The 16,753-nt window shown below is 46.8% G+C and overlaps 1 protein-coding gene across 1 annotated transcript in view; it reads left to right on the forward strand.

Annotated features, from left to right (window-relative positions):
* The window catches only part of LOC135904820 (protein spaetzle 3-like), a 109,478-nt gene that overhangs the window by 82,195 nt on the left and 10,530 nt on the right, over positions 1-16,753 (forward strand). The window contains exon 2 of the mRNA XM_065435801.2: positions 10,055-10,179. Within this exon, the coding sequence (XP_065291873.1) occupies positions 10,055-10,179 (125 nt within the window). The remainder of the gene's footprint in view (positions 1-10,054; positions 10,180-16,753) is intronic.

Genomic DNA, 16,753 nt, shown 5'->3' on the forward strand with positions numbered 1-16,753 from the left:
TAAACCCCTTTTTCCTCGTTCTCGATGAGAAGCAGTTCTTCACTTCATCAACGATCTCAGCGTAAATAAGTTGGACGACGGCATGGGCCAGCTACCTTCGAATTCATGCCGTACTCCAATCTTGGCAAAGGACCACGGACGAAGGGATTGAGCCCCCAATCCTGACAACTGGCTGACAGCGGTGAGATGGACTTTGCGACATGGTGCTGTATCTGCGGTGAGTGCTTGGTTTTTGCTTTGACTCTCTAGGCTTCATTTTGTGGTTGTTCTGTTTAGAACAGTAGGGAAGCTAGATTGTTGTGTGTTAGATAGGTTGTGTTTTCCTAGCTAGATTTAGAGAGCAGAATCAAGGCAGTAAAGCAGCAGTCATGGAGTTAAGGACACTGCTGAGAGACGAGTTGTTGATTGTTGGTGAGGAACTGGGCCTAGATGTACGCAAGGAAATGCTCAAATCGGAATTATTGGAGCTAATTTCCAATCAGGCCAGTGAGCAAGATATTGAAATGGGATTGGAGCTTCTCAAAAAGAGAGAGAAACGGGAAAAAGAAAGAGAAGAACGAGAGAGAGAGGAACGGGATAGAGAGAGAGAGGAACGCGATAAAGAAAGGGAGGAACGCGATAAAGATCGCGAGTTAAGAAAAATGCAACTGGAACTTGAAAGCAAACGTTTGGAGATGTCTCAAGGAAGTGAAGGCGCTCTGGGACGATCAAGTGAGGCAGAATCGTACCGCATGGACAGGCTATTAAAGCCATTTGAGGTCGGGACCGACATAGGCTTGTTCCTATGCAATTTTGAAAGGACTTGCGAGAAGATGAACTTCGGCCCGAGTACATGGCCACAGCGGTTGCTGTCTATGTTGCCGTGTGAGGCGGCGGAAGTAATCGCCAGACTGAGTGTGCAGGATGCATATGATTATGCAAAAGTTAAGGCTAGTCTCCTGAAGAAATACCGCCTTTCAGCCGAAGCTTTTCGGCAAAGGTTTAGGAGCACAGGCAAGAAAGATAGCGAGGGCTATCCGGAGTTTGCATATAGCTTAAAGGCCAACCTAGTCGAGTGGCTTAAAAGCGCGGAAGCGTACGACAGCAGAGACATGATCATTGAATGCATGTGTCTAGAGCAGTTTTACAAAACCATTCCCCAAGCTGTGAAATTGTGGGTGCAAGACAGAGGTAATGTAAACACTGTGGAAAGGGCGGCTGAATTAGCCGAAGAGTACGCAACCCGTAGAAAGTTGAACGCCGAGGAGGGAAACTGGGACGGTCGAAATGGACCGCGGAAACCATTTCCGTTCAAAAGGGGTGCGCAAACTAGACGATCAGAGCCTGTAGACATGGCGGAAAAGCCCGCAGAAAAGAGCGAGGAGAAACTTAACGGAGAAACCACACAAAAAGAACAGAAAAGAAAATTCGAATCTGTTAGACCAATTCGCTGTTACAAATGCCACAAACTGGGACATATAGCTGTAAACTGCGAGAAGCCTAGCGTAGTTTTTTCCTACGTGGAGGAAAAGGATGAGAATATGGAACTTTTAAGTCCATATCTCCACGACCTGCAAGTTAATGGAAAACCATGCCGAGTGCTAAGAGACAGTGCCGCCACGCTGGACATTGTCCATCCGTCCTACGTGATGGTAGATGACTTCACCGGAGAAGTAGCATGGATAAAACAGGTTGTAGAAGAACACAGCGTGTGTCTGCCCATGGCCAAAGTCAAAATCAGTGGACCATTCGGGGAGCTAGAGACTGAGGCTGCAGTTTCCAAATTTTTGTCACTGCAGTATCCCTACATCTTTTCGAATCGTTCGAATCAGTTACTGCGTGACAGAGGGCTCAAACTGGGAGAGGGCATAGTACAGGCATTGACCCGAGGCCAAGCTCGTAAGATCGCGGCGCTTTCGGCTGAAAATGCTCAAGCTCCTCCAGCTGAAGCAGAAAAGGGGATAGCTTCAATACCCGAATCCGAGCTAGGCCCGAGGGACAAAAGAACAGTTGAGGAGAGCCTGCCAGTTGACCAGCTCAATGAGAGCGTAGCACTAGAGTGTCAGAGTTCTAGCCTGCAGGAAGAGCAAGCAGACGCGCTCACAAGCGAGACAGGGTCGTTGTTATCACCGGCCTCAAAGAACTTTGATCAACTCTTACGCGTGGATAGAGAGTCACTGGCAGCCGAGCAAAAGAATGATGAGAGCTTAGCTAAATTACGTGACACAGCTAAAGAAGGCATTGCTAGGCGCAACGTAACGATACATGAGAGAGGAGGATTGTTGTATCGGCATTACAGAGATCGAAAGGGTAAGATTTTAGATCAGTTAGTCATACCTACTAAGTATAGGGAGGACCTTTTGAGTCTTTGTCATGGAAATGGGTGGTCCGGCCACCTAGGCATAAACAAATCAAAGGAAAGATTGCTTATGGAATACTACTGGCCTGGCTGTTTCAAAGATGTAGAAAACTTTGTAAGATCATGCGACGCCTGCCAGCGTTCTGGTAAACCAGGAGAGACTTGGAAAGCTCCACTGAAGGTAGTGCCCTTAATAACAGAGCCTTTCAGACGGCTTGTAATAGACACGGTAGGGCCTCTTCCAAAAACAAAATCAGGCTACAGGTACTTGTTTACCATGCTGTGTCCGGCTACCAAGTTTCCAGAAGCAATCCCTTTGAAAGAGCTCAGCTCCACTGAAGTAGTAGACGCGCTTTTGACAGTGTTTGCGCGAGTTGGGTTTCCAGCCGAAATTCAGGCAGATCAAGGGTCAGTATTCACGAGCGCACTGACTTCCACATTCTTGCAAAAGTGCGGGGTAAAGTTAATACACAGTTCTGTCTATCACCCTCAGTCAAACAGTGTAGAGAGGTGGCATTCGGTGCTTAAGCGAGTTTTGCGTGCGCTCTGTTACGAGCACAAGGAGGACTGGGAGAACTGTCTGCCGGCAACTTTGTTTGCTTTGCGAACGGTTCCACATGAAGCGACAGGGTTCTCACCAGCAGAACTAGTGTATGGGAGGACACTCCGTTCTCCACTGAGAATGTTAAGAGAGATGTGGGAGGAAAGAGGGGAGAGTCCAACCGTGGTTGAATACGTGCTAAATTTACTGGAACGGCTAAGCGCAACCCAAGAACTAGTCGGAAAGAACATGGCACTAGCTCAAAAGAACGCCAAATTCTATTACGACAGGAATGCGAGGCTTCGTACGTTTAACGCCGGAGACCAGGTAATGATCCTCAAACCTTCAAGAAAGAACAAGCTTGAAGTTCACTGGGACGGGCCCGTTAAAGTGTTGCACAAACTTTCAGAAACTAACTATGCTTTGAGAATGCCCGGTCGCAGGAAGGAAGTGAGGATATATCACTGTAATTTGATGAAGCCGTATGTAGAGCGGAGCGGAGTCGTTAACTATACTGTCAAAGAGCCGGATGGCATCGGTACCAAGTTTAAGGAGGATAGGGCAACCTCCAACTCTGAAATCGGCCTAGAAGAAGTAGTAGAACACTCGGTAAGCTCGCATGCTCTAAGACCCGAGCAGCTAGATGAGCTAAAAGGGGTGTTAGGGGAATATCTCGACAGATTCAGCGATCGGCCGGGTAGAACCGAACTGATAACGCATGAAATTGAGCTGACCTCTACCGAACCAGTAAGATCAAAACCTTACAGGGTGTCTCCAAGACAGAGAGAGATTATGGAGGCAGAGATACAGCGCATGCTAGAGTTGGGAGTTATTGAGCCCGCTGAGAGTGACTACACGTCACCGCTAATACTCGTAGAAACCCCTAACAAGGACCCTCGTCCGTGTGTTGACTACAGGAAGTTAAATGCGATCACTAGGGATCAGCTGTACCCGATACCAAACATTGAGGAACGAATTGAAAGAGTTAGCGCTGCTAAATACATTTCAACTATAGATCTCGTGCGGGGGTACTGGCAAGTTCCCCTTTCAGAAAGTGCCAGCCGCTATGCTGCATTCATCTCGCCTGTAGGCACTTTTCGCCCTCTCGCACTCAGCTTCGGGCTGAAGAACGCGCCGTTTAGCTTCTCTAAGTTAATGGACATTGTCCTAAAAGACTTTCAGGAGTTCGCCTTACCTTATCTTGATGATGTAGCCATTTTTTCGGACAGCTGGGAACAACACGTATCGCACCTCAAACAGGTGTTCTCACGGTTGAGGGAAGCCGGCTTAACGATGAAAGCGGAAAAGTGTAGGTTTGGTTGTTCGCAGGTTACTTATCTGGGCCATGTTGTTGGTCAGGGCATGAGACGGCCGGCTGAGCTGAAAATAGCTACGATTGGAGATTTTTCTCAGCCGCGCACGAAAACGGACGTTCGTTCATTTTTGGGACTTGTGGGGTACTATCAACGGTACATTCCGAATTACTCGCAATTGGCAAATCCATTAACAGACGCCCTCCGAAAGGGAGCACCGAGTAACGTACACTGGGATAAGGACAAAGAGAACGCTTTCCAAAGTTTGAAGACGCTATTGGTTTCTCGCCCTGTGCTTCGCGCGCCAGACTACACAAAGGAATTCATAGTTCAATGCGACGCAAGCGACAGAGGTATGGGCGTGGTACTTAGTCAAGTCGGCGACGATAACGAGGAGCATCCTATCCTCTACGCCAGCCGTAAACTAAATGTAAGAGAGGAAGCCTACAGCGCTTCAGAGAAGGAATGCGCTTGTTTGGTTTGGGCCGCCCAGAAGTTGTCGTGTTACTTGTACGGAGCGAAGTTCATCTTCGAGACCGACCACTGTCCTCTGACGTGGCTCAATCAAATGTCACACAAAAACGGCCGCTTGCTCCGATGGAGCCTCACTCTCCAAGAGTACAACTTCTCCGTTAGATATAAGAAGGGAAAGTTGCATAGCAATGCGGATGGTTTGAGCAGGCTAATTTGAATTCTGCGTTTGGGGGTCCCGCCTAAATTTTAGGGTTACTAGTGTTAATTTTATTAAGCGAAGAAGATCCCCTCTCATTTAGCAGGATTCCCTCCATGATTGCTGAATTTGTCAGCAGGAATTTGCTTCAGAAATTGGCATAGCAACATGCAGCATTTTTTGTTTGCTTCTGCACTTATGTTGTTGTTGTTTTTTTTGAAGCCTAGCGAGTTTAAAGTGAGAGCCAATGCACGTCATCTCGGCGCAGAGCCGTGTTGTGGGGTTCATTTTGCAGTTGCCTGTCCTTGTTGGATGTTTTGGGGCGGTGACATCAATGCACAGGTGGTCGCTGCGAGCCAAGACATCAATCCCCCCCTTGACCAGCAGCCGTTCTCTTCCTGCCTAGCGGTTGTCAGCGCTAGACAGTCGAGACTTTTCGGGCCATGGAGGCGCTGTCAAGAACGGCGAGTTGCGCAACAAGATTGCCACCTTGCCACCCGATTACGACAAGGGGTGCAAGACGCGCACTTCCCCCTCTCCGTCGCTGCAGCTGCGAGGCGTTCAAAGAAGCGACCTTTGCGCTGGAATCCGCCGCCTCCCTCCAGCCCCTTCGACATTGTGACGGGACGAGTTCGGTGTGTGGACAATGATTCCACGCGGAGCTGATTTGACCCGCCTGGTCAAGCTGCCGCGGGAACGGCTTATTTTTGTGCTTCTCACGGTTCGGAGTGGCTCGGAACAATGAGCGACGCGCGATCGACAACGACAGTTTCCCGGAACGGCACCCCGTGCGGTTGCCTCTGTGTACGGAATGTGTGTGCCTTTGTGTCTGTAAACTGGTCTTCAGAGCAGCTGCGAGTTGGTGATGTGTAAACGAACAGCCGCCGCGTCGTAGGACCGGCAGATCGAGTGTATAAAAACTGTGGTTGTGCGAATGTTGGACACTTCTCTTGAGCAGTCATGTTAGACTGAGTCACTTCTCTCATGCAGTCCTGTTGGACTAATACTCTTTTTCTCAAACAGTCATGTTAGACTGAGTTAATTTCTGTAAATAAACCCCTTTTTCCTCGTTCTCGATGAGAAGCAGTTCTTCACTTCATCAACGATCTCAGCGTAAATAAGTTGGACGACGGCATGGGCCAGCTACCTTCGAATTCATGCCGTACTCCAATCTTGGCAAAGGACCACGGACGAAGGGATTGAGCCCCCAATCCTGACAGCTCATGCACCAGCTTACGTGTATCTTGCCATCATGCTTTGTCATGGAGCTAACTCTCCGGCTGTGACGCAGAGTACCGCGCCGTCGTCTGTTCACCGATGGCATGCGGCGAGCGCGTCCACCGATACCATATACGGAAACAAAGCACTGCATGAGCGAAGGTCTGTCCGCGGCGACTGCTGTGAATCGCGCCCACGTGTCACCCACGCGCTACCTGTCGCGATCTCCCGATTAGCGAGGCAGACGCGCCGAACGACGCTCCGTTTGCAATGGGCCGTACAAGAGGGATTGGCTGCGCCAACCAATATATCGCGAAATGAGCACACGTATAGTGCTGCGCTCAAATTTCGCACTACGCAGTATCGTATTCGTCGGTGAATGTTTTTGTTCACATTCTGAATTGTTTCAATCCAATGAGCCCAAACCTCTTGGAAGATAATGTCCGCCTTAGGACGCCGTGCCAGTATCACGTGGTTATATACTATTGTAACATTTTTTTCCCTTTTCTTTATTGCAAGGACACTGGGGGCATGGTGCTCTTAATTTGGCTCAGGACGGTTCGCTTAATGTCAAGTACACGTGAAACTGCGGCTTGAATAGACTGACGTGGAAACCAGCACTCTCCTTTCCTGAAATTCAACGATATATGTCCTCTTGCTAGTAAATAAAATGGCAAAAAAAAGGAAACGATAGAAAAGAGAACAGAAGGGACAAAGAAATAAAACAGAGAGAACATCAGCATGGTGGAAATATTGGCCGCCTGAACGAAGGCGCTATATACGTTACTATTCTAGACTGGGGGAGGGGAGAGGGTATATGAAGGTACCATGAAGGATGATGGCAGAAGAGGAATATGCAGACGCAGATACAGAACCATGCGGCAGTTGAAAAGGCGCAAGCCCAGAACAGTCTCTTGCAAGAAGTGAAATATATCACTTGCTATAGCAAAACTGTTTATTTTGGGTGATGTGAAAAATGGAAAATTCAGTCCCTGACACTTGTCAGCCGCTGCATCCACAAGAGACCAGTTTCTCTTCTTACACACGTGCACAGGACAGGCTGAAAGCACGTGCTCCATATACTGTTATTCAACAACTACCTGAAGTGTTTCTGCCCCGTCAATTGTGTAGTGATTTTGGATGAGAGAGGAAGAGAGAAGTGCAGTGCCGTAACTGTCCCACAAATGAGGACACCTCAACAGCACTGCACTAAGGGGAGTGGGGAGAAAAAGATCAAGGAGAGAAGGAAAGAAAGCGGGAAAAAAATGACAAGAGGGTTGACAATGACAATGACGGACATGACGGACGGACATGACGGACGGAAATGACGGACGGAGAGACGGACGGATGGACGGACGCCCGTCCACCCGCCCGTCCACCCGCCCGTCCACCCGTCCGTCCACCCGTCCGTCCGTCCGTCCGTCCGTCCGTTCGTTCGTTCGTTCGCTCGTTCGTTCTATTCGCTTACATTGACAATCATCGTCGATGGCTCCTTCACAACTTTTATTCTTTACAGCTTGACGTTTTGGTCAAAAACTGACCAGCCGGTGACGTATTTCGTAGTCTTCTCTTGCAGGTAGGACTGGTGAAAGCAGTGTAGTCGCTGTCGGAGTCCGTTGCTACCAGAGATGAAGCCTTGAAAGACATTAGAGGGAAGAATGTTGGACTGACGCGTTCGTTCACCTATACGGAATTAGGACTGGCGCGCGCCCTTAAGTCTGGTTTTTGTCCCCAACCTTAAGGATAGCATCTTGCTTCCATTTAGTCCCTGGTTCTAAGAAAACGCCACCAGCACGCTCAGAAGCAAGCAGACATCATGAAGTCGGTGCACACGCAGAGCTTGTTTGGTTTGCGTGAACTCTGTCTTTCAGAAAAGGCTGCATTCCTAAGCGGGACAGTGAGAATGGACGTTCTCCAATCGCGAATAATTATGTTATGCCTATGCATACTGTTTATTCGAATAACTTATAGGCATTCAATCTCTCCGAAGTCTTGATTATTGCTCTTGATTGTTAGGACATTGAACGCATTACATTGCATATAACGCATTACATTGTAATGCGTTCAACGTCCTAACCATCTAGAAAAGTAATTAAGACTTCAGTGAGAATGAATGCCTCTGAGTTGATGAAAAGGAAAGTTGCCAGCTCTCGAGGTCCGTGAATAAACCAGGATATACTCACTATTTAGTTAATTTGACGGCTCTTTTAGGTGGTTCATGTCATGTAGCTATTTGTCATCCTGTGACTTGTAGCTTACTGATAGCAGCTTGCTGGTGGGAAAGAGAGAGAGAGCATAATTTATTGGAGAAAAGGCAGAAAGCTCGTCCTGAGCTAGTATGCTTTGGCCTGCTAATCTGCACAGGGGAAGGCGGAAAGGGAGCAAAAAATAGTGACGAAAGGTGATGATGAGTAGTACAGGAAAGAGAAATGTGGCATACACTAACCACGGAACACATTGCATGGTTTCCTTAAAGGCTGGTTGCTGGTTGGTGGATGGTTGCTGAATCGCGCTTTGAGTGCAGAGCATCTAGTCGGGGCCGATGTGTTTACTCGTGCCGTTGCTCAAGGAGAGATTTCATGGGAACATTCGGCGAACCGGGTTATTTAGACGCGACAGGGCGCTCGCTTAACTGTAAGACTCCTTGCAGGCCAGTCGTCAGCGTATGCCTGGGGTTGATGTGATCCTGTCGTAGTCGATGTCAGCAAGTAACTCTCTCAATATGTAGCTCCTCCCTTAAGAGTGCGTCGACGAAGGCGTTACTTGGGATGCCACTATGGCAACATGCCCATGCATGATACTGGAATTATCTGCCCTCGAATCATGAAGTCTTCTTCTTTCGCAAGATGCACCATATTACAAATATTTTTATGTTGATTGTTATACAAACCTGTTTTGATTTTTGATCATTGTCTGAAATTCATAGACTGCAATAGACTTCGCAACTACCTCTCCACTTGTTTCAAAACATCGGCGACTTTTGTCATAACTGTGCGGTGGCACCTCTGAATCACATCTACTGTTTTCCGGTGAACAAAGCAGTTAGCCTTGGCGTTGTCCTATTGATTTGTCATTGTGTTGTGATTAGTTCGTTTCAAAACGCTCTTTTCAATGAAGTCTGTGATTAATAGCTTTCTGTTCTTTATGCCAGAGTGGCCATATTCATTAATCACATCGCATACCATGGTCATTTCTTACGTTTTTGGTCTATAGGTTAGAACGTTGTTATCGAGGTCCCAGACGCTCGCTTGCGTGGTGGTGATGGCGGTCGTGAGGTTCCAACAGGTGCGTTAAGCTTGGCCGTGAAGGCCGCGCAATTCTCCGCCGTAGCGCCTGTTCCAGGGGTAAAAAATCTTCTCACGACACTTCTGGAAGTTCGCGGAAAAACACTAGCACAATACACAAAAATGATCTTCAGTTGATCTTGTGGCCTTCTATAAACAGGAAATGCTGCACACAATTGTGAGAAATCCCAAGGCATCAATTCGCACATGTCGCTCCGTATAGCATAATGCCGACATGACCACAGTGTTTCTCGGCCCCCATCGCACTGCACTCTTCTCTTGCAATGTGGTGAAACGCTCCGTGACGAAGTTTGAAGTTTGAATGATGGAATGTCGTGGCAAAATACTGATACGGTACGTCGAGGCAGATGCCTGCTAGGCAAAACGTGCCGTGTCAGTATAAATCACGACCTTCAGTTTCAAGCTGCAGCACGCTTTTCACCTCGCGGCATTTTTGTCTGAGTGTACGAGGGTGTGTTTATTGCAATATTTTGTTGGGCGATTCGTTGTTTTCCCTCAGCGTTATTTCTGCTTAACTGCTAGTCAACCTTCGTTGACCTCTCAGTATTGTCCGCACTGTTACTACGTGGCTAAGAAAGTGCGTTGCGTGCGCATGCATCGTACACCTTGCAAGTAACTTCATATCTCACTGCTTTGTCATAATTTAATACCTTCGGTGGCTCATTTCAGCTGACATTGGCACTTCTATTGGTCTTGTGCGCTCTGGACCTGAAAGCAGAAATCCTCAAGGGGTATCCTTGCATCCGAAGGCTCAACCAGCTGTACTGTCCAACACCCGGCAACAGTTATCCAAAGTAAGTGTTCTTATTCATTTCCATTGATTTTTGCGCCGTGTTTTCGGTGCCAGAAGTTCGTCACCGGGCAAAGCCATCAAACAGTATTCAAGCGTGCAAAAGGGATACAAGTACACAGTACAAGAAAGGATGGTCGAGCCACTGTTTAATTTCTTGTGCCTCTCATTTGAGTTGCAACAGTTCTGACCTTCTTAGGCGCGCGAAATTTACTGCCTCGGGTTTCGAGAACTTAGAGCTCAGAGTACCGTGTACAACTCAAACACTGCTCTTTGTTCTTTGTACCACAGAGAAACTCGCTTGGTACCATAGAGAAATAGCACGTAATTGTTATGCACCACGGAACTTATATATGGAGTTCTTCCCCACAGCTTTGTCGTTTTCCGGTATTCAAGAATTCAGCGAACAAATTAAGAAAGGCAGCGGTAATGCATCCGTATTGATGTGGTTTGAAGGCTGAAAAACAGCATGGCACATTTGGCGAATGCTTAAAATGCTCTTCATGCGATGTTATCGCGTGGTGTTGCGTGTTCTGAACATCCGGCTGAGGACGATCCTTACGAAAGGAAATTGTTTAGCATGCATACTCTGAAAAACACGCTGAATCTTCCTAAGCGTATACAATTAATCAGTAACTGTTGCATCATTTAGTGAGCGCAGTGCGTGCTTTAACCCCGCGGAGACACTTTATGCTGAAGATGTAACCCTTTGCACTCATCCACTTTTATCCCTTACTTGCTACCTTCTCTCTCTTTATGAAGCGCTTTACTGTTTCCCCACTACCCATTTGTATGCAGAACAGACAGCCGGAAAATCTCTGTGGTGAAACTGGTAAACGGCCCGTAAGAAATGCCGTCATCCACAAGCCACACTCGATTGCTAAACGCTGGTATCGAAAAAAATTCAATTGCTTCGTTGCAAAAGGAGCAGATATGCATATAATCTATGAGGTGCTTTGTACTGAGATCTGCCGGCACGCCACGCTTTAGGAGCAGATCGCGACAGTATTTGAGGCCGTTTTTTTTCTTTGCCAATTTAGTTGCTGCTAACCATGACAGCTTTCTTAATGTATTTAGCACAGCAAAAACAAACTTGACTCTCAATCTCTGTCTGTAGGCTGGCAATTTATGATGTACATGATTTAAAGCTGCTTCAAATAAAACTACGTACTCCGCGGTCTTCGTTGTCTCTCCCTCTCCTTTCCCAACAGCTATTTTATTTATTTATTTATTTTTCTTTCATTCTGAACAACCGCGCACGCAAAGAAAAACAATAAAAAAACACCGAAAGCATGGTAACGCGAGAGCATTCACGCTGTCTTGTTGAATCCTCGACTTTGTTGTCTATCGTTGGTGCTGAATAGTATACCAAGAAATTTACTTCTTACGAACAGAGCAATCATATTTCCAGTGTTCATTCGGAAGCTGTTCTGTCGAACAAATGAAGCGAACTACGGAAATGAGGCTGCGATGAAGAAAGCTTCATAAATGGTGCGTGCAGCGTTAAAGGGACACCAAGGACCAACACTAAATCATTATAGGCTTGTAAAGTATTGTCTCAGAACTCTATCTTCATACATTTGATAGGAAGCTTAGTAGTAGGTTGCCCCCCTTACTAATTAAGAAAATGAATACCAAAGTGATCCCCCCCCTTTTCTAAATTTAATTTAAAATTTAAATTAAATTAAATTTAAATTTAAATTTAATTTTAAATTTAAAAAACCTCAGCGCCCATACTTCACTATGACGTCACAGATTTCAAAGCACTTTCCTCTATAAGGACCGTTCTGGCAAAGGAAAAACTCTCGAAGCTTGCTAGATTGAGTCGTTGCTTCCTTTCTTATGCTATGTCATCGTTCTTAATTAATAAACAATAGCTAGTCCCAAGTAGGCGCCGTCAAAATTTATGACGCCACGGCGTGATGCTGCAGGAACTCCATGGCGGCGTCGACACCCCACCGAGCCTCTGTCCCGTCGGAGTGTTTTTTTTTTTTTTTTTGCTATTGCTGAAGCGTAATTCAGTATTACAGCTTTACTTAATATTTGGCGTCCCTTTAGTGCAGCCTCCACTTGTAGCCTAGTCTCTTTTTACGTCTCTGCGTGCGTGCGTGCGTGCGTGCGTGCGTGCGTGCGTGCGTGCGTGCGTGCGTGCGTGCGTGCGTGCGGGCGGGCGGGCGGGCGGGCGGGCGGGCGCACGCGCGCAGGCGTTTTGAGTGTGAAAAATCCCTCAAGTCCAAACTTGGCCAGATCTGTCAGGGCCAACCAAGTAGTATTGGTTGGGGCAGGGTTGGCAACGCAGCTTGGGAACTGACATCGTCCTCGTGTCGGCCGACTGTCAAAGTGCCTAGACCCTCTACAGACCCCGCAGTAAGGGACGAAATACATTTAAAGTTGGTTTTCATTGTCAAAGGGCCTGCTACGAACCCGAAAAACTTCTTTGATTTGATTGCGTGGACACATGCTCGCGTCAGCACCTCCCTGTACGAGGACAGAGAGTCCGTTTCTCCAGTTTGTTCAAATCAAAGCTCTCCCCCCGCCCCCGGTATAAGCACTCATAAACATATTTCAAATCGCACGGCGGTTCCTCGCGTTCACTGTTCATCGTGGATTACCACGTCATCTGGTTGCATTTGAAATGTACTACGCGCTCATTTTTCGTCGTCGCGGTGACGATGCAACTGTACCCCTCACAAGCATAAAATCGGCGGCAATATACCGATTACGCGCCTGACATGCAGTATCAGCTGCATCTAGCTTGATGTTACATCAGAATATATTAGCTTACTGTTTCAACTTTAATTTTGGAAAGGATGAAAGTCGTTGTCGACGCTCGTGGACACGGCATGAGGATGATACTTTTGCTGAGTACAACGGCCAGCGTTGCGCCTTGCATGGTATGACGAATTCTGCCCAATGGTTTGCCGTAAATGAAACGAAAATGCTTTTCATGTATAATTGGACGTTTCAATGGGCATTCAGGCTCGGCGTGAGCACGCACATCGCCGCATAGAGTTATTCTTCTCGGGGTGCATTTATCGCAGCCCCCTTTCTTCGACCGCACTGAAATTTTAAACTGAGCTCCGTGTGCCGACTGACGACATGCGAAGATCAGCTACACATATCTTATGACATACTTATATGTATGATGTTCATAAGTGTACAGCAATTATATATTTGCAAAATAAAAGAATTAGTAATTGATTTTTCATGACTCGCAAAGGAGCTAGAGGGAAAGAAAAGAGAAACGAAAATTCGACCTTTCAAGCCGCGTATGGCTTCGCAGTGAGACGACTGTTTCGTTTCTTTCAGTTTATTTTATTATTGGCGAGTGTCGAATATCTTTCATAACGCTCCCCTCTCACCAGACTAGATTTCCTTATTTCTATATTTAACTCTATAGTTATTGCGAACGCATCCCAACTGATACACTGTTGCATGTTCCAATTTTTCTCGTTTATACATCAAAACGGGCACAAAGTGGTGTCTCAGTGAACAACGCCGTCAAGAAATGTGAGAACACGAAGCCCGTCCCAGGTAGTGGTGCAAAGTCGTTGGCACAGGACCAACCCAAGAAAGATATTCCCAATTTCTTGAACTGCCACTGTTCCCGTTGGTGCGATGACACGAATAATCCTTTTTGATGTCGGTATAAAATAATTACATAAAATATCATATACGTTCCAGCTGCGGAGCTAGTATAGCATACGCTTAATATTCAACAAAGTGGATTTCCCTCGCAGAAAGACTGAAATTTCAAGCCGATACCGTGTACCAGGGGTAGCGCACTACGTCATCCATATGCCGTGGCAAAGCGTTATTCCAACTTCGCATTCCGGCTGGCCTGCTGCGACATAGGGAAACAGTCTGTGTTCTGAACACACGTCACTGACGAATTGCGTATCAGCGCAGAGTTGGCTACGAAATGTGGTCCACCTATCACAGACATGCGGCTGGCAGACAAAAACGGCAGCGATCTCTTGGTAAACTATTTGCCAATCGACATCCATCGGCCAATTCCACCTTCTTGTGTGTGCTTAAATTAAATTAAATTGTGGGTTTTCACGTACCAAACGCACGATCTGATTGTGAGGCACGCCGTAGTGGAGGGCTCCGGGTTATTCTTGACCACGCCTTTAGCGTGCACCCAATGCACGGTACATGAATGTTCTATTTTTCTTCTTCTTTTCGTTCCGCCTTCATTATAATGGGGCCGTAGTGGCCGGGATCGAATTCGTGACCTCGAGACACTGTGGCAGATCTTTTTTCGCTTTCTTCTTGCGTGTGAATGCGTGCATGCGCGTGCATGCGCGTGCTTTCGGGTACGCGCACAAATACCCGGAAAGAGCTATGCAAGGAGTAACGTTGAAGAACAGTTCATTCTTAGACCCCTGCTCACTGATATGTTTTTCTTTACTGGGAAAATTGCGGACGCACTGAAAGAACTGCTGACGTTAAATATGGGAGACAAGGGAAAGCCACAAATTACTATTGATTAGTACTCTCTCTCTCTCTCTCTCTCTCTCTCTCTCTCTCTCTCTCTCTCTCTCTATCTCTCTCTCTCTCTCTTTCTTCTTTTTTTATATAGGGATCACTGCTGTCTTTCTCCTTTTCCTGTTTCTTTTCTTAGGAACGCTTACGACGCGCGATAAATTGGCGATTTAGAGGAGATGTAGCAATATTCCTTGCTTCTTGGGTTGGTTCTGTGCCAACGACTCTGCGCCGTTATCTTGGAAGTGTTTCGTGTTTCCTCATTTCTTGACGGCGTTTTCCATCTACACACCAGCTAATGCGCGTTTTTATCTAGAAACATGTAAAATCGGAGCGTGTGACAGTGGATAAGTTGAGACACGTTCGCAATACCTGTACAATTAAACATTGAAATAAAGGCACCTAGTCTGGTGAGAAAGGAGCGTAATGAAAGACATAACCGACACTCGCCAATGAAAACAAACTGAAAGAAACGAAATATGAAGCTGATTCCGCAGCCTATAGGTGTGTTTCGAAGGTCCATTTTCTTTTAAACGCCCGTGTACTTAGGTTTAGGTGCACGTTAAAGAACCCCAGGTGGTCACAATTGACCCAGAGTGACCCACTACGGCGTGCCTCATAATCAGGTCGTGGTTTTGGCATGTGGGGCCCATAATTTTTCTCATTTTTCTTCTTTCCTTTTTTTTCTCCTGCAGTGGCCTTGCCAGTCACAAAAAATTATATTGCATTTTTTTTTCACTTACTGCCCGGTTCTTCTGCTGAGGGCACCATGCCTTCGTATTCTGCAGACTTTTTTTTTTTTGCCTTCTGCATGTCCGAAAGCATCGCTTTCCTTTTTCCTCTCTTCTTTCGTGTCACTTTGGCGAGCGCAATTAGCTTTTATTAAGGTACCGCGTCGAAATCTCCTTTTAGATTTACTTTTTTTTAAGTTTATTTTAGCGCCTGCCTCCGTTGGCTCATTACTTTTCACAGTAGCCAGACGTACCAAGACGGCATACAATAGAGACAGGTGTGTGTGGGTGTGCCTGTCTCTGTGTGACGCACGTGCGGCCTTTTGTCCAATCGCAAAGTGGCGCCCGAGCTTCGTGTGGAGTCACTAAACAACGGAAGGATTGTTTCGCTTTTCTGTTCAGCCACCCGTCTAGGCACGCACACGCTTCCTCATGCAGCTCTGCAGTCAGTTTTAAACGTTAGCTCTGAGCCCATTTGATCTTGTTTTCATTTATTTGTTTTCTCAAGATGATCTTTCAGTGGTATCTGAGCATGCTAGGCTTATTCTTTTTCATTGTTTTTCCCCCGCGTAGCAAGTGAAACCTGTCTGCCTGCTGACTAAAAGCGCCGTTTGTGCATGTACATCGACTTTCACGTTCTGTGCTACAATTCAGCTTCATGCTGCTTAGGAAAGCTATGCGCGCGGAGCTCTTTTGCAAGCGCATCGGCTCAGCGTGCTCCATCTAGGTCACGGTGCAAGCGTTTTGTCTTGAAAGATCTGTGCTGCAGACATACTTTATAACAGTCGCTGTCGTATTGTATACGAAGAACAGATTCACCTGGAGCATGCCATGCAGCTACTTAGCTGTATCACCCTCCTTGGTTGCTTAGTGGCTATGGTGTTAGGCTGCTAAGCACGAGGTCGCGGGAGGAATCACCCGTGGTACTTAGATTTAGGTACACGTCAAAGAACCCCAGGTAGTCGAGATTTCTGGAGTCCCCCGCTACGGCGTGCCTCATAATCACAAAATGGTTTTGGCACGTAAAAACCCACAATTTAATTTTAATTTACTTAGCTGTACACGTGTACTTATCCTTTTTAAGGGGACTGCATGTCATCCGCTGGCAACCTAATGTTATTGCTCAGCGCAAGACGCGCTGGCATTATTTCCAACTTACTCGATTGTTATCGTTGATTCTATATGTTGTTTATGTTGTCACCGAACCTTGCGTAATCAGATTGTATGCGCCACAGGAATTGTGTAGTACTTTCTGGAAAGCGCGCGGGCACCAGCGATTATGCTGGAATTTTCGAAGAGTCATGTATAAACCGGCATGCTTGACCCGCAAATCAGATTTTCGACGATCGCCGGCTGTGC

The sequence above is a fragment of the Dermacentor albipictus genome, chromosome 1 (assembly GCF_038994185.2).
Source record: "Dermacentor albipictus isolate Rhodes 1998 colony chromosome 1, USDA_Dalb.pri_finalv2, whole genome shotgun sequence".
Taxonomy (NCBI): Eukaryota; Metazoa; Arthropoda; class Arachnida; order Ixodida; family Ixodidae; genus Dermacentor; species Dermacentor albipictus.